Below are 20,331 nucleotides of genomic sequence, written 5' to 3'. Positions count from 1 at the left end.
GATATAAACATCAATATCGAATATATTCAAGAAAATGTTCTGAACAATCCAAAATGTTAGTAATCCCCGAGTACAAATTAGAAAATCCAGGAAACATTCTGGCAATCGAAATTGTCGGAACAGGATGTCGCTCTTAAAATTTGATGAAATGGAGCAGCTTACAGAGCTGGATATTGAAGAACTTTTCAAAAGTGAGATAATCCCTGAACCTCCTAAGTTTGTTTTTAAGAAGATATCACAACCTCCTGTACCCTTCATAGTGTACCATCAGTAAGTATTAACTATTCCATTATTCAACAATCTAACTTTAAATTGATATAAACTGATATTGAAATAAATTTAACAGAGAAGAGTCAATCAAGCGGTCACTTTCTACAGAGGAGCTGATACAGCCAACAACAAAGAGATTTCTTACAAATGAGGAAATTATGAGTACCAAATATTTTGTACAGGCAAGTATCATTTTTGAATAATTTTATATAACATATCAAGCGTTTGTTTTGTATATTCTGATGTTTTTACATGAATAAACTCAAGAATTGAGACCAACATAGAGGTGGGGTAAGAAGGGGACTGGGGAGCCATCCCGCCTGGAAAATTGGAGATTTGGGGACCTTCCATTGGCCTTTGCATCGAAACTGGGGGTGGGGATGGGGACATTTCACGCACTGAACAAATTTGGGCCAAAAATAGAAGGAAAGGGCGGGGGGCATTTTCTGGACTGGGCTCTGGCTCCTTTAATTCAGTTTTAAAAAAAAATTATTTTCAATCCAATTTATGCATAATTTAACTAGGGGGCTGATACTGTTAATGTTAGAGAAAGAGAATTTCATCGCTTCTTGAACTATATAAAAGAACTCGGAATATCTCAGAACCTGGACAAGATTGAACTATATAAATTATTGCAGTACCTGGGAAGCTTCATTCTTGAGAGAACTAAGGATCGGATGGGAGAATAATGGATACTACAACATTGCATGCCATTGGTAAGACCAATGGGAACCAGGGCAACCAAGGAAACAAGGGCAATCAGAGGGACCAGAGAAACCAGGGGAACCAGAGGAACCATGGTAACCAGGGGAACCAGGGGAATCAGAGGAACCAAGGAAACCAGGGGAACAGAGGGAACCAGGGGAACCAGGAGAACCAGGGAAACCAGGGCAATCAGAGGGATCAGGGGAACCAGGGTAACCTGAGGAACCATAGCTAACAAGAAGAACCAGGAGAACCAGGGAAACCAGGGCATCCAGGGGGGCCAAAGGAACCAGGGGAATCAGAGGAACCAAGGGAACCAGGGGAACAGGGGGAACCAAGAACTAGAGGAACCAGGAAACCAGGGAAACCAGAGGAACCAGTGGAACCAGGGGAACCAGGGGAACCAGGGGAACTTGAAGTAGAAGAGATTTCTTACTTTTATAGGTAAATATTTGTCAAATGTTAAAATACATATCTTTTGCACATCCATGAGTTCTTAACAGGTAAATGTGATTACACACTTGATTCTGAATGCAAACATTTACTACCAAGACAGCATTTTATTTATATTTGTAAAGGAACAGTTAATAAATGGCCGCCAGGGGTAGATCAGGGTTAGTGTATATAACCAAATGATTTCAAAGCAAACGCCGCACTGTTACAATTAATTACATTTATAGATCTGGTGCTGTAAACACATCAAGTGGTCTAGGGCTGATTAACGGACTATACTTGTCATTTATGACAGTTCTCAACAACAGAGCGATCAAGGTTAGGTTTATGCCTTTAACAATCTAATCTTTATCGAGATTCTTCACACCATATAATGTATAAATACTTCAAGGGTTAAATTTTTATAGACATTTTTCTTGTAGAAACTCATTTTGAAATGTCTCATTGGTATCAAATGAATCTTAAAGGGTTTCTCTACAATACTGCTCTTTTAGCTAAACTACCATAGCAAGTCACTCTCTTTAATACAAATATATATATATGAGCAAAGAGCTTAAAATATAGATATAATTTTAGGATAACAGCTCATGCAAATGGGGGTCTCTGAAAGTAGAGAAAGATGATACTGGCAAATTTATCAAGGCAGAGCTTTATCCTCAAAATACAAAGAAAGGTTAGAATGATACATTTGTCAACTTATGTAATTAATTCTCAGTTAGTGTGTAAATATTACAAAAACTATACAGATGATGGTACTTCCTTGGGTGCTCAGCAGGGTGCGTCTAAACGGCCTGTTATTCTTCCCGTGGAAAATAAACAGAAGTGTTTCTTTACGTTCTATCGTATCTATGAAGACCAGCGGAGACGACTGAGGTATAAATTAAAAGACTGAAATATATTTTACATATTGGTTTTAGGCCAAATACAATTTGTTTCTTCAAAACTATCTTTTGTAGTGATAAATTTGGAAAAGATCTCCTGCATCCTGATTCACCATTCTTCCTGATTCCCAAAGAAAAAAGATTGTTTGACAAATCAGATGGCATTCTTTTCAAGCCTAAAGGAATGGGTCCACAGCATTTTAAAAACCTAGGTAAAGTTTTTTAGCTACTTAAAATAAAAAAAAAACAGGCATATATCCAGTTTTGTTTTTATTTTAGTGTTTAACATGGCGATTGATTCGGGACTGAATATACTCGGGAGGAAAATAACTAACACATCATTGAGAGTAGCTGCGTTTCATATGCAGGTAAACAGACAAACAAACAAAGGTTAACAATTGTCTGATGTGTTTTCATTTTATTTTAGGATACATAGTATTTTATTTTTGAATGATTTAAGGAAAACATCGGAATAGATGCTGTAACTGGGAGACAGTTTTCTGGGCATGTGAATCCTGGCACAGCTGCAACATACCGTAGGAAAAACAAAGAAACATCGAATAAAGTTGGAGGTATGCATTTTTTTATATTTTATTAATGAATTATGAGAACCCAGCGTTCCCAAGTTACTCATAATTACTCCCGCCATTTATCCTAGTTTGGTCTTACATTTTACCATTTATCCCCTATCAAAGTCGATCAATCCACTCAATTTAAAATCTCAAAACCAAACTAAGAAAATTCTTATGGTTTTCTCGAGTTCCCCATTTAAAATTTGAGTCAAATCAGCCAAGGGATTTTTTGATTATGATACGACATCCAAACAAAACATACACACAAACAGAGATTACTAGTTGATATATATATATATATAGATTAATAATATGCATATATTCATAAAGTGTTTACTAGGAGCCCTTGTTGAAGCCTTTACTGGTTCTCTGGCAATACATCCTGAAAACTGTGGAAAATCCCTGACAAAGGATCTACCTCTAATCTAGTTAAACTGCCATGCCACGATGGGATCCTTGTGCGCATCTAACCAACATAAACCATCTAGCTTTGTGTATAGAAATTTATGTTTTTTGATAGAATGATTAGATGAATAAACTTTTAATCTTTATAACATTTTCGAAAACAATTATGATCCTTACATTTCACACGGATTTAACAATTAAAATTTGTCAGTGTAAAAATTGTTGAATTTTAAACAAAAACTGTATTGAATTGTAATAAGACAAATAGTCCTTGTTAGTCCAGGGTGATATTTTAGCTAATACCCAGACATTTGAAAAAAAAACCATGCAATTAAAGAAAGTGAAATAATTTTAAATTGTACATTAGATAAAAATCTTTGAAAAACTGAAATTATTTTCAAATTTGTTACCAGATAAATTTAACATCTCATATTTGAACACAAAATCATTTTTAAAGCAGCTAGGAGGACACAAAGTCTGTCTGTTTGTATCCAATAAACGTCAAAACGGCTGAACCTATCAGGGGCCCGAATTGTGTGCTCACTGTGATTTAAAAGTCTCAAGCTTTCAAACAAAAATCGACGAAAATTATGCCAATTACTTCTTTAAAACAAAAACTAACAACAAGTGGTTTATAGCGCAAAAATGTACATGAAAATGACTACAGAAAAGTAAAGGAGAATTAGATATTAAAATCAAAGCCCAAGGCGCAGCAACACTTTAAAGTCGACCCTGTCTTAAAAATTGATGAGCCAATTAATAAGCAGGCTTAATCTAAGTGTGTATGTGACCTCACACAATCACAATCCACAAATCCACTAACTTTTAAAATGTGATAGATAGATAGATAGATAGATAGATAGATAGATAGATAGATAGATAGATAGATAGATAGATAGATAGATAGATAGATAGATACATAGATAGATGCCAGATAGAAAGATAGAGCAAAGAATTTCTACTAAGATATTTTTGACAAGTATTTGTAAAACTGATATTTGTTTAATCTATCGGTTAATTTACATATCAGAGAAGACGTTAAGGAAACTGTTCAGAAATACTGGTGGGGGGGGGGGGCAGGTACATGTTGACCGTTAAATGTAAAGAAGACCTTATCATAGAAGGTCAACATGTTTAAACCATGGAATGGAGTGTGAGTATGATTTAAAATTCGGTGATGGTGATGAACCAAACCTCTATAGAGTAAAAAAGTAGATGTTAGTTCCACATTTATTGAAAATATATTTCGGTCTGGGTTGACCCTCGTCAGTTCTAACGATATAATAACCAGCAAAATCGATAAAAAAAAATAAAAAATTTAAAAAATCACAAGAAGATAAACAAACAAAAAAGATTATTCAAAATAAAAATTTGGGCTGTCAAGTGGACATAAGGAAAACGAACTCAGATTATGAGATGGAAAAGAGATAATTTGCAAATATTCACTTTTTTTATATCACGTTAATTAAGACCAAAGCATAGATAATTTTGACTTTGTCGCTACTTAACATTTACATTTATAGATTTTAGAAAAGATCTATGTTTAAAATACACAAAAAAATATTCTGAAGAAGGTTCAGGAAAAGGTTCTAAAGAAGGTTCTGGAAAAGGTTCTGAGGAAGGATCTGAAAGAGCTTCTGAAGAAGGTTCTGAAGAAGGTTCTGGGTAAGGTTTTGAAGAAGGTTCTGAAGAGGTTTCTGATTACGGTTCTGAATAAGGTTCTAAATAAGGTTCTTGAGAAGGTTCTGAATAAGGTTCTCAAGTAGGTTCTGGAGAAGGTTCTGAACAAGGTTCTTAATAGGGTTATGAATAAGGTTGAAGAATTTTTTTAAGAAGGTTCTGAAGAAGGTTCTGGAGAAGGTTCTGAATAAGGTTCTGAATAAGGTTCTGAAGAAGATTCTGAAGAAGGCTCTGAAGAAGATTCTGAAAAAGGTTCTGAAGATGGTTCTGAAAAACGTTCTGAAGATGGTTCAAAAGAAGGTTCTAAAGAAAATTCTGAAGAAGGTTATGAGGAAGGTTCTGATAAAGGTTCTGAAGAATGTTCTAAAGAAGTTTCTGAAAAATATTCTAAAGAAGGTTCTGAAGAAGGTTATAAAGAAGGTTCTGAAGAAGGTTCTGAAGAAGGTTCTGAAGAAGGTTCTGAAGAAGGTTCTGAAGAAGGTTCGGAAGAAGGTTCTGAAGAAGGTTCTGAAGAATGTTCTGAGGAAGGTTATGAAGAAGGTTCTGAAAAATGTTCTGAGGAAGGCTATTGAGAATGTTCTGAGGAAGGTTCTGAAGAAGGTTCTGAAGAATGTTCTGAGGAAGGTTATGAGGATGGTTCTGAGGAAGGTTATAAAGAAGATTATGAGGAAGGTTTTGAAGTCTGTGTTTGGTAAGGCTATGAAGAAGGTTCTGGAGAAGCTTCTGGAGAAGCTTCTGAAAAAGGTTCTGGAGAAGGTTCTGGAGAAGCTTCTGAAGAAGGTTCTGGAGAAGCTTCTGGAGAAGGTTCTGAATAAGCATCTGAAGAAGGTTTTGAGGAAGGTTCTAAAGTATGTTATGTAGACGGCTATGGAGAAGGTTTTGGAGAAGGTTTTGTAAAAGGTTCTGGAGAAGGTTCTGAACAAGATTTGAAGAAGATTTAATTTAAATGCGTTGAACAAGGTTCTTGTTCTTGTGTTTAGAATTATGGGGGGGGGGGTGCTTACTGTTTTCGTTGGAAAACATGAAAAATCAATTCTTTCACCGGATATGGGATCCATCCCATCCCCCCCCCCTTCTTCCCTCTCTTCATCCCAGATTTTAAGCTTAGCTCAGATTTACTACTTCCATTACCACCCTCTAAACCTCCCCAACCTATCGGAAGCATCAATCCCCCCCACCCCCACCCCCTCCCCTAGCTAGCCTGGGAACCTTTTGTAAATTAATTATTAAATATTAAAATACAGGAAAACATGATTTGGTATTTTCTAGGATGTATCATGTTTCCTCCTTTCGATACAAATTTGATGTATTCTTCCGTTCCTCCCCTCCCTTTTCCCACCTTTATTCCTATCATATATTTTTCTTTATTTGGACATTATCATATTCATATTCTTTTATTAAGGGATCTTGATTCTCAATAGTTTAAACATTTTTCAATATTTCTAGTTTCCTTTTCATTTGGCAATTTCCCCCCTCTTTCTTTTCTTACGCTCGCCCCTCATCTTTCTTTTCTTTACAATACCCATACACCCCCCTCCCCCCCGTCTGTCAACAAACCCTTAATTCCTATAATGACTCGTTTAGTAGCATGTAATTTTACTACAATACCCTGTCCTAATCCTATAGTATGAAAACCAACAGATCCATGGTTGCATCCTGTTCATAATTTGTCTGGGTGTCATCCAACAAGGAAGGATGAATTAAAGAAATTATAGGATACAATACAAATACTTGGACAAATCTATATTCTCAAACTAGTCGGATATTTTTAAACCAACTTCAAATCGTCCAATCATCCAATCTATCTAATTTTCTCAATTCAATCCTATTTACTTCAAGAATCTACCCAAACAATGCTTCATCGAAACCAATCCCATTGGAGACTTTACCAATCTTCCCAAAGAATACTTTATACGAATCCTCTCTCAAAAAATTCATTCAACCGATCCCCTCAGCCAAAAATCCGCTCAGAAAATTCATCCAACCAATCCTATCAACCAAAATTCTCAAAGAATTCATCCAACCAATCCTCTCAGAAAGTCCATCCAACCAGTTCTCTTAGTAAAATCATCCAACCAATCAAATCATCCAAAAAATCCTCTCGGAGAAATCATCCAATCAGCTTTGGATTGAGCTCTACAGATTAAGGCATTTAGGTAGGCAAGGAAAGTTAGCACTGACCGGCCCGGGCCTCCCCTCACCCTCACCTGTCTTCTAAAATCCTCCAAAATCAATTTAAAAATCCTCGGAAGTACTGCAAAGTACTTTAAATGTTTTGTAGAGTACTGTACCCTCTACGGTTTCCTGAACAGATCATTGATGATTATCGGTAAATAACAGAAGGAGAATACTGCAGAATACTCGAGATGTCAGGGTTTGGTTTCCATGATGGATGGGCGGGGAAGGGGGAGGCCTACTTCAAGTGTTCTGTAACCATCTGGTCTATTCTCTATCCTGTGCAATGATCTATCGATACGTCATTATCCATCTATCTATCTATCTATCTATCTATCTATCTATCTATCTATCTATCTATCTATCTTTCTATCTATCTATCCATCCATCTATCTATCTATCTAGCTTAATGTTTATCGCACAGGGATCCATCAAATTATGATTGTAATAGTAGGAATCTATAGAAAATAAAAATTTTCTAAATAATATCAATTGTATAATAAGTTTAATAATACATATCACGGTTAACGATAACCAGTTATCCAGTTTACCTATTCATAAATTCTCGCAGATTTTACTATTGGAGCTTTTACTTTTAAAACTTGGTCTGAATCCGTGAATTTATGCTTGTCTGTCTGTCTGTTTGTTTTTTTGTTCCAGTAAACGTAAAAATGGATAAACCATTCTATCTCAGAATGTTTACCCAAGACCCACCATTTATTATTTTTAAAATTGCGCCAGTTTAAACACAAAAATCATCGAAAAAGATAAAAACAAAATGGCGACTATAAAGCCAAGTTTTTAAAATAACCGGTATTTCATTTTTTTATTTCTAGTAAGAATATTTATTCAATCAAAACTACATTCCTCTTTTTAATTTCGTGTTAATCATTGAAATTTTTACGAAACTATTGTGTACTTTAACATTCTTCCTCACTTCATCGTGAATTTCATAATGAACGTGCTATAAAGTAATCATCGTACTATAAAGTGTTGATTGGTTCCCGAATTTTCCCCAAAATATTTTTGGATATTTCCGAAATATTTTTTTTCAATTGAAATGAAATTAAAATTAGAATCAACGTTATATTTTGACTTCTGCTTTGTTTCAAAGCTTATGTCTGTCCAAAAACTTTATAACACTAGCTGCGACCCAAAATAGTAGTGCTATAAATAGTTATAAAAATCTTACTTCTATTTTTTGAAAGCATTAAAAAAATTGGCAACATTTTTTTACGCTTCTTACAATTGATAAGCTGCTGTAAGAGTATCAATTACTTGTAAGTGAAACACATTTATTTATTTCTTAGCCTTACGCACTTAAAGGAATTGAGTCTTTGCCACAAACTCTGAATTTATAATGTCTATATCTTTAGAACCCAATGCCGTACATCTTTGATATTTAAAACTTATATTATTTGATCTACCAGAATTCATAGTTTGAAATATCTAAGGTCTACGACATTGGAATCCCAAGATATAGGGTTTAGAAAAGCAGATTTTGTGGCAAATACTCAATTCCTTTACTAACAATATTTATTTATCTATCCAGAACACTCTTTTTCTATTTTACCAAGTCTACTTCCATTTTCACAAAAAGACATTTATTTCTCCAACTTAAAAAAACAATCTAACTTTTATCATCATCTATTTTTTCATGTTTGCGAGAACATTCTATATATTTTTAAACATGAATTTTCCTAATTCATAAACACATCTATGTTTCTTTCACCAACCTTCTTTCATTTTCTATTTGTCTATTTGCATAAACACATATATTTCTTTATTTGTGTGAACACATCTATTTCTTTATCTGTATTCTGTTCTCCCCCCATATCTATCTTAAGATCACATTCCAGACCATTTAAACTTCTCAAATTTAACGTTTAAACAAATTTAAATAATAGATTTTAAATATTAAAGTACAAACTTGACCCGGCATATTTCTTTAGTGTACTTTAAGGATTTATAAATCGCGGATCTTTTTTCACTTTTTTTATTTCATCGTCACAAATAAATGATAAACAATTAGATGATTTTTTGTATTATTTATTGATAAATATAATTTTTTTAATATCACATACGGAGAAAATGCAAGAGATTCATGAACACCTGGAAATAATGAGCTGTGCATCATTCTCTAGATTTGAGATCATAGATTTAAAGTTTTGAATTGAAACTTGCTCCAGGGAGACCTGGTCTAGAGCTATTATCCTATCTCCAGGTTGGAGTTGAGCTGTGCCCGTTCTTGTTACAAGAATACCATGTCCAGATACACTATATTCTCCTTTCTCCAGTTCATCTAACCCAACCATAACCTGGAGTATTCTTCTACACCCTCCTCCTCCTCCACTCTTACAACCCTCTTCTCCTCCTCCTCCACTCTTTACTCCTTCTCCTATCATCCTTGTTCCCATCCTTACTCTCATTCTTGAGTTTTCATCTGTCTTAGTTCTCATCCGAGTTCCTTGGTTTATCCCTATTCTCATCCGAGGACTCTCAGTCATCCCAGTTCTCATCTTAAAGTTCTCATTGACTCCAGTCTTATTTATGTATCCTTGATCTGCTTGATTCCTTACTCCAGTACTCCTTGGAGTATCTTCAACCTTCTTCTCTTGAACTGAGTTCTCCTTATTCTCCTTCCTACTGGATGATACTGAACCAAGAGAGAGCTTTCTTCGTTTTCCTCCGATTTTATGCTCAGCTGACATTGATCTTGATCTTTTAGGAGTTCTTATACTCCTTCCAACCTCCTTAGCAGCTCCTACAATCTGATTACAGACAGCTCCTAAACTTCTCCTAGTTCTAGATATAACCTTGGGTTGAGAAGGACGAATATATCTAGTCTGTAACTCCACTAGAAGATCATGAATATATCTAGATTTATTATCAGGGAAGAATATCTTGAACCTAGTTGGTTGATCTATATGTTTAACTAAGATCTGTAAGTAGGATTGTGTATAGCTAAGCTGACGAATATCAGAATAGGAGAAGGATCGTCCAGCGATCATCAGTTTATCTTTAACTATCCACAGACTGATCTTTCTACTCCCTTCTCCTCTGTTCTCTCTACCCCAATATCTGTACATAGAGTACATATCTGAGTTTATGACTAGACCACAGTACAATGCCTGTGCATCCTGTGCACAGCTAGTTAGATGTACACCTGCTTGTTCTGTAAACCTTAATCTTATCTCAGGGTCTAGGTTCTTACACAAGAAGTATTGAGGATCCAACCTAACCTTAGTGTTCTCCGGTACCTCAGCTTGTACTGCTAGTACTCCCAGCTCAACCTGGAGTAAAGGATTTAAATCTAGATTTCCAGATATTAGATCTTGTCTTAGCTGAAGATACATAAGATGTTGAAGTGGAGAACATAGTTCATCATACTCCGGGGTAGAGATATATCTGAGATATAGAGTTAGAACACCGTTATGTAGATGAGAAGCAAGTAAACTATCCTGATCCAGGTATAAATATTCTTCATCCAGGCAGCTAAATAATCCAAACATACTTCTCATCTCATCCTTTACTTTCATCCTATCCAGGCATACTTGGAGTACATCCTTAGTTTTAGTTTTCATCTTCTCTACTCTCATCTCTATCTTGTGTCCTGTGAGTAAAAGTATCCGAACTATCTGTCCAGCTCTAGAACTCTCCGCCAGAGAATACTGAAGGGCGGATCTACTCCGCCGTTGGATAAAACCTGGGATATAAGGTTCAGGTTTAGGTTCAGGTTTACAGGTTGAACTAAGCTCCAGGTTTGTTCTTCGTCCTTTAAACTTTAATCCAGGTAGATCAAGCAGAGCAAATACATCATTGTTGTTCATTAAATTCTCTAAGGATGAAAAACAGGGCCCTGAGAGTTTAGGAACCAGGCTTGGACAGGATACAGATCCACCAATCCGTCCTTGTTCATTTAACATGGATTGTCCAATCCGTCTTTGTAATCCAATATCAGCTCTTCCAAACCGTCCTAGTTCACTTCGTCCTTTATCACCGGACACTAGATGATGATTTCTATCTTGGTGGAGAGGGTTTAAAGCTGACTCTGACTGAGTATAGATATATTGTTGAACATTGCTCTGCTCCTGTATAGACTGATACCTGGAGTAAAGACTAGAAACCAACCTAACCGCATCTTCAGCTCCAACTTTTCTCTCCAGGTAGATGATAACATCCGACAACTTGGGGATATAGGAGAAGGTTTGATTAAGAATACTCTTGAAGAACATCATTATTTCAGTGGATAGATTCTCTCCGGGTATACTTGAGATCATAGTTCTAGCAAGGGAGTATAATCCAACCCTCTGCCAATCCTCTCCAATCATATTCTCCAACCTTATATTACAGGTTGGAGGCAGGAGAGATATATCTCCTATTCTTGATATATCTCCTTTATTTAATCCATCCAAGGATATATCTCCAGTAGGATGGAGTAGTATATTACTCCTTGTAACTTGAACATATTCAGGGAGTTGGAGTATATGTACTCCAGACTCCAGATATATATCTATATTTCTTAATATCTCCACACTAACAAGATGGAGTACTGCCCAACACTCCTTCTCAACTAGAACTATATCCTCCAACAGCTTACTAAGCTGGAGCCTGGAGCCCATTTTTAACACGTCTTCTCTACTCCGCAACCGAAACATGACTGCTGACTGCTGACTGCTGTGCGTGCTCACTGCTCAGCTAAATGCTAATGATAAATGCTCACTGGTCTTTCCCTGATTTTAATTATGATTTCGTGTAGGGTAAGCTCGGTATTGGAAGATACCGCGCCGGTACAATAATAAACGATCGCAACCAATCAGAGAGCTTCATTTATGCCGGTCCTGTACTTAGTCGTGACAGTCTAATTTTCAAAGATTATATGATATCTTCTGTTACGTTAAAGCAAAGTTAATTCAAACCTTTAAAACTTCAATGTAACACAAATAAAACAGGAACACTACATTATTACTTTGAAACACACGGTTCTTCAAACTGAACTAGGATAGACGGATTTTATTAATGAAATATCTAAAAAGATGAAGCCCCCCCCCATGCATCCCTCTTTTCTTGGACAAAATCCTATTTACAACCCAGGCGAATATCCAACCAAAAATGAAGATGATGTAAATGGGACTGTTGTTTTCAGACCATGTGACCCCGTGCTTAAAAATGCGGAAGATATCGTCATTTTTCTAGCTTCAACGTGCTTAGGTCTTACAATTTCCTTCATTTACCGTTCCTGCAGAATCAGTGAAGTCTTTTTTTTAGAAAAACCATAATCACAAAAAATCAATTTATGAAGAGAAAAACTAATACAAATTCTTGGTAAGTCAAAGGGTGATAATTTGGTGCCCCCTTTGGCAACATTGTGCCCCCCCCCCCTTAAAAACCCCTTTTTTGAAAAAATATTGATACATTTTTTAACTATGTTCAGGTAAACTATTCGATATATTCCATATATATGACAATGTTAATAAATTATTTATGTAATTTTCTTAAGTAGACTCATATTAGAAACGTTTTTTTAAAAATATATATATTTTCATAGGATTGATACATATTGTATTATGAATAATGATATCAAATATATATTTACACTGAAGGCAAAATTGATTAAAGCTTTTTTAGTTAAGGGCAAAAGTGACATTTGAAAGTATTTTTATTATATGATGTAATTATACTTAAATGGATGTACCTTTGAAACCTTTATTTCTTCATCGTTTCTGAAGCAAGAAATGCATAAGTCACTTGTGTAGATAAACCACAAATAAAAATATTCAATTTTGAAAATAAGAAGCAATGTTTTTTAATGCAATACTTGATCAGGCAAAGCTTTGAAGGGTATTGTTGTGAATCAGAATATAATTGATTTCTTTTCTTAATCTTTTAGTCTGGGTGAATGCAATGCAATGCAATGTAGAATGTAGATTTCCTGAGGAAGGGAAAGGCAAGTATGATGTAATATTAAATAAGCCCCCCCACATGCGTGCCCCCCCCCCACCTCAGGGGGGCAGGCGTAGTGGGGCCGTGCATCCCCCCCCTAGTACGCCCCTGGTAATAATGTGAATTATTCATGCCACTTGTTAGATGAAAGTGCATTTAACACCCCATTTAGTTGGGTTTTAAAAAATTTTCTGAACGTATGTAAAAAGTTTAGATTAATGCAGGATTACCGGTGCGACTTTTTAACCTAAATCAGAACTCATTAGTCTCGATTTAAGCCCAAGGCCGGGGGAGAAAAGCAAATTTGTTCGGATGCAAACCTTTTTTTTGTGTTAGACCATGGATGGTTTTATATAGATGTATATAATATAAAGTAAGCTGTATTGTAAGATCGAAGAGTAATGTTTATTTTAAACAGAAAATTCTTCTTCTCGTAGAAACTACTTTAAAGTTATTAGTAAGGTCAGTTTTTCATACTTCTTTTCCCTCTCTCTAGGTCGATTTACAAAGAACCCGTCGTTCTATCAATTTCATCTTTTTAACAATAAAATAAAAATCTTTAAAGTGTCAGCCTTGGAGTCTGACAGGCAAGACTAGCAGGGCTGGCAGGGCTGGGCACTTTATTGAAATTTAAAACCTTTTTCTCAGTCGTAAGATAAATGGCATTCCGAGTGAAGAGGGACACACCCGATTCACAACGATAACCTTGATAGTTTCGTCTGATCAAAAAAGGTGAAAATATGTGCAGGTTTTGTACCTAAAAATTGATCAGTTCTAATCATGGTTTCTTTAGCAAAGTACTTCTTGGAATAAAGTATTTATAGAATTAAAACAAAATTGAGATGAAAAAACAACGAGTTCTTACTAAATCGTTTAACTTAACAAAAAAGTTTCGTTCCAGCTTTTGCTAATTATTTGTATCGTTCATCAATGATTTTTCGACAATAACATGTTTGATCGACTATCTTATAACAATAATGTTAATGACTCCAATTGCTTAATGATGATAATAAAAGATAAAAAAGTTTTCGTAGGTTGAACTTCTTTTTTTCACAGTTTTTTTAAGAAAGAACTTTTTGTCGTCTTCGACAGTAAATCATGTTTCTAATCAAAACAGTTTGCTCATCTTTCAATTAATATTGAAGAAAGTTTTATGAATAAGCGTTAGTTTTTTTCCAAGAAATTATAGTTTTCTTGTATAACACCCAGCCCTACAATTGAGGTATTTTTAACGTTGAATGTATCATAAAAGAGTCTAAAAGCGAGAATATTTTGCTAAAACCAGAAATTTAACATCAATCTGAGAGTACTAGGATTCTAACAGACAAAGAGGTAGTTCAACAAGTTATAGCTAGTGCAACTACTCAAGCTTAACCTTCAAAATATCTGAACGAGAGTTTTCAACTTTTTTATCATTTTATGTTTTCTTTTGAACTAAGAACAAGACTCTTTCATGCTTAGCAGGAAACCTTTTGAACGTTTCAAATATTATATACAAAGAGAAGAACATTTCTTTAAGAAATTGGGAATTTACATATTAATAATATAATATTAATCATTTTTAAGCCTCTGATTTTATATATGTTTTTTTTCGAGTATTCATATAATATTTGGAGTAGTTTTAATTTTTGCTTCATAGAGAATAATTATACTTAATTAGACTGAACAAGTGCTGTGAATAGTATGCCTTATACATTCATATAAGTTCAGTTAATAGGATATTTGATACAAAAATTTTAAAGTTTTAAAATTTCGACCTTTTTTCAAAATACTTAATGAAATTATTTAAAGAACTTTAGCACAATAGATTGCTCACAAACAATGAAATAAGTTAATGTAAACACTTTCCAGACTTTTTTATATAATGCAACAAAAAAGAATCTCTAAAAAAAACTAGATTATTTTAAACGTTTTGCCTATTTTTCTGTTGTTGTATATACTAATCAAAGCTAACAGAACGCCAAAAATCCTCCAAAAATTCTAAGAATTGTACACTGCTAACATCAACTTCGTTCCAAACTCTATCCCATGTCTTGACCATAACATTATACAGTGACATAGCGAATTTTTCCTTCTGTGCAATTCTAGATTAAAATGTTCAAATCTTAGTACATCATTTACAGAAACGACAGAAAGAATACAAAATGTAAATTTTGCATAACATTAAAAACTCAATATCAAAATAGACTAGACAAAACTCAAACTGGAACGTTTAAAATATATTTTGCCAACTCGGTGTTTGGTTCTAGTTTTCGTTCCTGGATCTCGATTCAGATCAAGAATGCTATTTGCTCAATTGAAAAAATACATAAATAGAAATGAAAGCCAAAAAAGAGAAAATGAATGTACACTTCCAATAGGTTTAATCAATACTGAGTAAAATTGTTAAAAGCGTCAAACCTGGAAGAATGATAATTATTGGAATACAATTGTTTTTCTTGATGCTGCTGTGCTGATTTAGCCACTTTAAAGGTTGCAAACTCTAAAGCAAAACGTTTGCCAATTACTTTATAGTCGAAAAGTACATTTTTAGGGCTTAAAAAAGCATTAGTGGGCAGTAAGAACACATGCGACATTTCAAATTCAATCCTCCTTGGAAACTGATATAAAGAAGCAGATTAAATCTATTCGTACCTAATCCATGATATTCAATCGATATCTCTCATATCAAAGAGTTTTTGTTTTCTAAGCAGTAGAGAAAAGCTTTTAATGAAAGTTGATGATTGAGATAGGGCGAGGTAAGGTTGGCAGGGCTGATCCCTCCCACCACCTGATTTGACATTACAGAAGTAACATTAACATTACAGGACACAAATAAAACTATTGGGGGTTAGATTTAAAGGGTTTGTAAGCATTTTGAGTTCAGACTATAAGCAGCACACAATAGAATACAATATAAGCAGCACACACTAGAATACAATATAAGCAGCACACACTAGAATACAATATAAGCAGCACACACTAGAATACAATATAAGCAGCACACACTAGAATACAAGAGGGGTTCGATAAGTTAACACACTCATATCTCTGTACACGACGATCACACAAAAGCTTTAAGGGTACCATTGTAAATCGGACATTGCCCTCTTTGCATGTAGACTCACTTGAAATTACGCTTATAGTCCCTTTCAATACCAAATGTATTACAAATTATGATATCATTTATTTCTGTCCAGATTTTTCTAATTTTTGACAAATGTTATTTTAATTTTAATATGTTTAGAATCTACATCATAGAGGTGGTGATAACTGAGCTTAACATGGCTAAATCCATCGCTACAACCTTTTGCTTGGTTATATTTAGAGAAACAGGTTCCATCCATTTCATATTTAAAGGAACAGAGATTTGAACAGTCATATCCAGTGAAACAGGAGTTTGAACAGTTGATTCTATAGGAGCAGGAGTTTGAACGGTAGAATCCATAGGAACAGGAGTTTGAACAGTTGAATCCAAGGGATCAGGAGTTTGAACAGTTGATTCTATAGGAACAGGAGTTTGAATAGTTGATTCTATAGGAGCAGGATTTTGAACGGTAGAATCCATAGGAACAGGAGTTTGAACAGTTGAATCCAAGGGATCAGGAGTTTGAACAGTTGATTTTATAGGAACAGGAGTTTGAACAGTTGATTCAAGGGGATTAACTGTTTGAACGGTTGAATCCATTGGTACAAGGGATTGAACAGTTGTGTCCAATGGATTAATTGTTTGAACAGTGGTATCCAATGGATTAATTGTTTGAACAGTGGTGTCCAATGGATTAATTGTTTGAACAGTGGTGTCCAATGGTTCTAATGTTTGTAGAGTAGTTTCCAATGCCAGTGATGTTTGGTTTGTTGAATCTAAAGGAGTTGGATTCTGTATGGTTGTGTTACCAATTGTATCTGTAGGTGGTATGGATCCTGAGGGGGCAACTGTAGTAGCCTGTAAATATGATTTGTTTTTTAACGCCAAATAAAACTTTTACGGTAGAAGCAATAAATATATTTATTACGCCGGTTAATAATTTTACTTAACAATTTATAACAAATTTTCTGCAGTCCTCCATCCAAGCATGTCCTATTCTAAACGGTACCCTTAAAACCATTATCTGATCAATTATGTTGAAGTAAACGTAGTTTTTCTTGCATGACAAGTGTTCTAAAGCAAGAAAGTGCGCAAGTCCCTTTTTCCGGAGAAACCACAAAAGAAAATACACAGTTTTTAAAAACGAAAACATGGATATGACATTCATGTATTAATCAGACGAAACTGTTAAGGGTACAATTGTGAATCGAACAACTCTTTTGATGGAGGGTCACTTGAAACGACGACAACGGTTAAATTTTTGGTTTTAAACTGTTTTAATTCCAAGTTTACCTGACACTGAAGGAGTCCTGACCCAAGGATTTCCCTTGTAACAGATTTAAAGCAGTAAACATCCTCCTCATCGTCTCCTCTGTATACAAATATATTGATAAAAATAGGATTTTAGGACGCTTCGATCCTCTTTTTCTAGCAACAAATCAAACTTTTAATTGTTGCTCCTCAAGTTGCTATTTTTGCATAGTTCTTCAGAAAAACAATTTTTGTCTGATTCATCTGCTTAAATTTAGGGCTGGGCACGTTCCAACTTTTTCTAAACGTTTTGTTAACGGTTAGTTCCAACGCTGGGCACCGTTAAAAAAGAAAAATTTCAGTTATTACGGAATTAACAGTTTTCTCCGTTAATTAACGGACTCTACCGTTAATTTTCGAAAAACTCCGTTTTGTTAACGGACTTTGCCCAGCCCTACATAAATTGGTTGATTTTCATTTTTCACATTAATAGTTATTTTAAATCTTCCGGTTCGGTCGGTTCAGCCGTTTTATTTTCGTTTTTGGATTGTTTCAGGAATAAATATTGAAAATTTTCAGAAAATAGTGGTTATTGTACATTTAACAGACATGCTTGTCTTAAATCACAAAGTTCTTCGGAGAAAATTTATGGATTTGCTTTGTTTTCTTTAAGAAATATATTTTTTCTCAGAACTTCATTGGAAAAAATTCAATTGACAACTTAATGTAACAATTATTGCTTATACAGTTATAATTCCATTTATTATTGATTACCTGTAGTACAAGCAATTATCTTTGCATTCTGCCATGTATGGAGTATTTCCTTCTTCCTATGATTTGAAAAAATAGTATTACGTATTAAGCAAAGCATTGAATACAATCTAAAATGTTGTAAATTTTCTGAAAAGATTTTATATTTTGTTTGCATTGAATCATGAATTTTCTGATTTTTATGAATTTTTTTTGGAGTCATTTAAAAACAAAAATAATTTAAGATTATTTCATTATTTCAATATTAAATTTTAGATGAAATTTAAACTCTAACCTTCAAGGTGTAGACTCCATCCCATTCTGGTCCCTTCCCTGGTAACAGTGTTAATTATACAATTGGACCCAAAAACCATGGAATAGGAAGATGAGTATTAAACTCAGGTTATGATTATAATAAGTCCATTGAACACGAAATACATTAATGTGCAGTGCAAATATATTCTAGTACATTAGATGGCAACGTAGAATTTTTGCACTCTCAGTACAGCTGTATTCTGACGTTACAAGTGTCAACTCAGTTTTTGTGTCCGACAAAACTATCAAGTATAGTGATAATTTTAGAATAAAGTGCTTATTTTACAGTGAAATAACTGCAATTTTATGTTTTATTTAGTTTCTTTTTTTACACTTATTATTTAATCTTGGAAAACATATAAACTGATGTGAGAAAGTTTCGTTTTTCTTCTCATATTTGACACTTGTGACGTTGTGTATAATCGGTTCATTTCTCTGTTGCCACCTATTGTACTTATTATTTAATCTTGGAAAACATATCAACTGATGTGAGAAAGTTTCGTTTTCCTTCTCATATTTGACACTTGTGACGTCGTGTATAATCGGTTCATTTCTCTGTTGCCACCTATTGTACTTGATAATCTATTTGGTGCAGTGTACACTGTACACAGAGCCATAATTTACAAGATATCGGTAAAATTACTTCATTTACATCTACATCAAATACACATTTATAGGCCTTAATGTCGTCTTCCCTTCCCACGGTTAAATTGGGCTCACCTGTACACATGTTTCTAAATATCTAAAACTATTAAATTGAGAAAAGTCGTCATACCAGTAAGTGTCTTTCTGGGACAGCAAACATCAGATTCAGCCATCAGGCCTAACAAAAAAATAGCATAAAAAAGTTTCCCTTTAAAATTAATTTAGTTTTTAGTATTTTTAATTTTTTCAAAATTAAATTCCAAAAGGTATCTTTTTTCACATTTGGACTGTGATAATCATCTAATTTTGATTCCATTCAATCATTAAATCATTGCATAATTCCGAATCAGATCCAATGTAAAATTATTTTCACTATCTATCCTGTTTGTGCCAGCTAAATTTCAAATTTCTCGCCCCCTCAACCGCCCTCCCTCCTCCTCCCTCCTAGTTGGACCTCTACCTGGCAGAAAGATAAGTAGAAGGGCGATGTTCATGATTCTAGGTTTGTAAAACAACTATACTCTTCCTTCTACCCCGGCCAGGACAATTAACTTATAGTTCAAGTGTATTCTTAATTTGTATAACAGATAAATTACTAACTCGGAAAATATATTTGCAACAGCAAATAGTATTTTTTGAGAATCTTGTATTTTGTTACAAAAACCCCAAATCTTAAAAAATATTTTATTACCAACCAATGGAAACCTTGGTAGTTTTGTTACCAAACATTGGAAACATTGGTTGTTTTGTTACCAACCAATAAAAAACTTGGTCGTTTTGTTACCAACCAATGGAAACATTGGTTGTCTTGTTACCAACCAATAGAAACCTTCAATACTTTGTTACCAACCAATTGAAACCTTGATTATTTTTTACCAACCAATGGAAACATTGGTTGAATATTTTGTTAATAACTAAAACTAAAATTATTTATTACCAACTAACGGAAACCTTGGCTTGGCTATTTTGTTGCCAAATATTGTGTTACCAAACCGATGGAAACCATAAATATATGCACTCTGGATGTTTTGTAGGCAAAATTGGCCTTGGGAACCCGTGGTAAAGTAAACTCCCTTTGATGTTACCAAAATAACCTACACCTTTAATATTTTGAAATCTCTAATATCAAAGTTTTGAGATAGTACTCGGTTGCACAATTGTTAATAATTAATTTTCTCCTTGAAGAAAATTCATGTTATATTTAGTTAACAAGTGTAAG

The 20,331-nt window shown here is 34.3% G+C and overlaps 3 protein-coding genes across 4 annotated transcripts; 2 read left to right on the top strand and 1 right to left on the bottom strand.

Annotated features, from left to right (window-relative positions):
- Positions 1-1,253, top strand: LOC111709217 (uncharacterized). Its single transcript, XM_023482832.1, has 3 exons — positions 1-270; positions 347-452; positions 795-1,253. Exons 1-3 carry the CDS (start codon positions 125-127, stop codon positions 957-959), a joined length of 417 nt encoding a protein of 138 aa, XP_023338600.1. The 5' UTR covers positions 1-124; the 3' UTR covers positions 960-1,253.
- A 129-nt stretch (positions 1,254-1,382) lies between these two features.
- LOC111709216 (uncharacterized) lies at positions 1,383-3,435 on the top strand. Its single transcript, XM_023482831.1, has 8 exons — positions 1,383-1,419; positions 1,656-1,746; positions 2,005-2,101; positions 2,175-2,301; positions 2,385-2,521; positions 2,589-2,677; positions 2,770-2,881; positions 3,222-3,435. The coding sequence occupies exons 2-8, from the start codon at positions 1,717-1,719 to the stop codon at positions 3,308-3,310; spliced, it is 681 nt and encodes a 226-aa protein (XP_023338599.1). The 5' UTR covers positions 1,383-1,419; positions 1,656-1,716; the 3' UTR covers positions 3,311-3,435.
- A 12,793-nt stretch (positions 3,436-16,228) lies between these two features.
- On the bottom strand, positions 16,229-19,683 carry LOC111709225 (putative uncharacterized protein DDB_G0290521). 2 transcript variants are annotated; one of them, XM_023482845.1, is made up of 7 exons: positions 19,573-19,683; positions 19,243-19,290; positions 18,448-18,485; positions 18,177-18,232; positions 17,445-17,523; positions 16,613-17,009; positions 16,229-16,492 (listed from the first exon to the last, which is right to left on the bottom strand). In XM_023482845.1, the coding sequence occupies exons 1-7, from the start codon at positions 19,604-19,606 to the stop codon at positions 16,314-16,316; spliced, it is 831 nt and encodes a 276-aa protein (XP_023338613.1). In that variant the 5' UTR covers positions 19,607-19,683; the 3' UTR covers positions 16,229-16,313. The 2 variants fall into 2 exon arrangements, with proteins under 2 accessions (XP_023338613.1, XP_023338612.1); XM_023482844.1 differs by having other exon boundaries at positions 16,229-17,009; positions 19,573-19,681.
- Between the last annotated feature and the right edge of the window lie 648 nt (positions 19,684-20,331).

This window comes from Eurytemora carolleeae, unplaced genomic scaffold (genome assembly GCF_000591075.1).
Source record: "Eurytemora carolleeae unplaced genomic scaffold, Eaff_2.0 scaffold950, whole genome shotgun sequence".
NCBI classification, from domain to species: Eukaryota; Metazoa; Arthropoda; class Copepoda; order Calanoida; family Temoridae; genus Eurytemora; species Eurytemora carolleeae.
This window is presented reverse-complemented; position numbering and strand designations above follow the sequence as displayed.

Excerpts from the sequence above, each read along its gene's own strand:
- LOC111709217 (XM_023482832.1), top strand. The coding sequence starts at position 125 with ATGTCGCTCTTAAAATTTGATGAAATGGAGCAGCTTACAGAGCTGGAT. Across the intron at positions 271-346 it reads CCCTTCATAGTGTACCATCA|AGAAGAGTCAATCAAGCGGT; the intron begins GTAAGTATTAAC and ends TAAATTTAACAG. Across the intron at positions 453-794 it reads GTACCAAATATTTTGTACAG|GGGGCTGATACTGTTAATGT; the intron begins GCAAGTATCATT and ends TAATTTAACTAG.
- LOC111709216 (XM_023482831.1), top strand. The coding sequence starts at position 1,717 with ATGACAGTTCTCAACAACAGAGCGATCAAG. Across the intron at positions 2,102-2,174 it reads TCCTCAAAATACAAAGAAAG|ATGATGGTACTTCCTTGGGT; the intron begins GTTAGAATGATA and ends AAAACTATACAG. Across the intron at positions 2,678-2,769 it reads TAGCTGCGTTTCATATGCAG|GAAAACATCGGAATAGATGC; the intron begins GTAAACAGACAA and ends GAATGATTTAAG.
- LOC111709225 (XM_023482844.1), bottom strand. The coding sequence starts at position 19,606 with ATGAACATCGCCCTTCTACTTATCTTTCTGCCAG. Across the intron at positions 17,524-18,176 it reads GATAATTGCTTGTACTACAG|AGGAGACGATGAGGAGGATG; the intron begins GTAATCAATAAT and ends ATTTGTATACAG. Across the intron at positions 17,010-17,444 it reads CAGGACTCCTTCAGTGTCAG|GCTACTACAGTTGCCCCCTC; the intron begins GTAAACTTGGAA and ends TCATATTTACAG.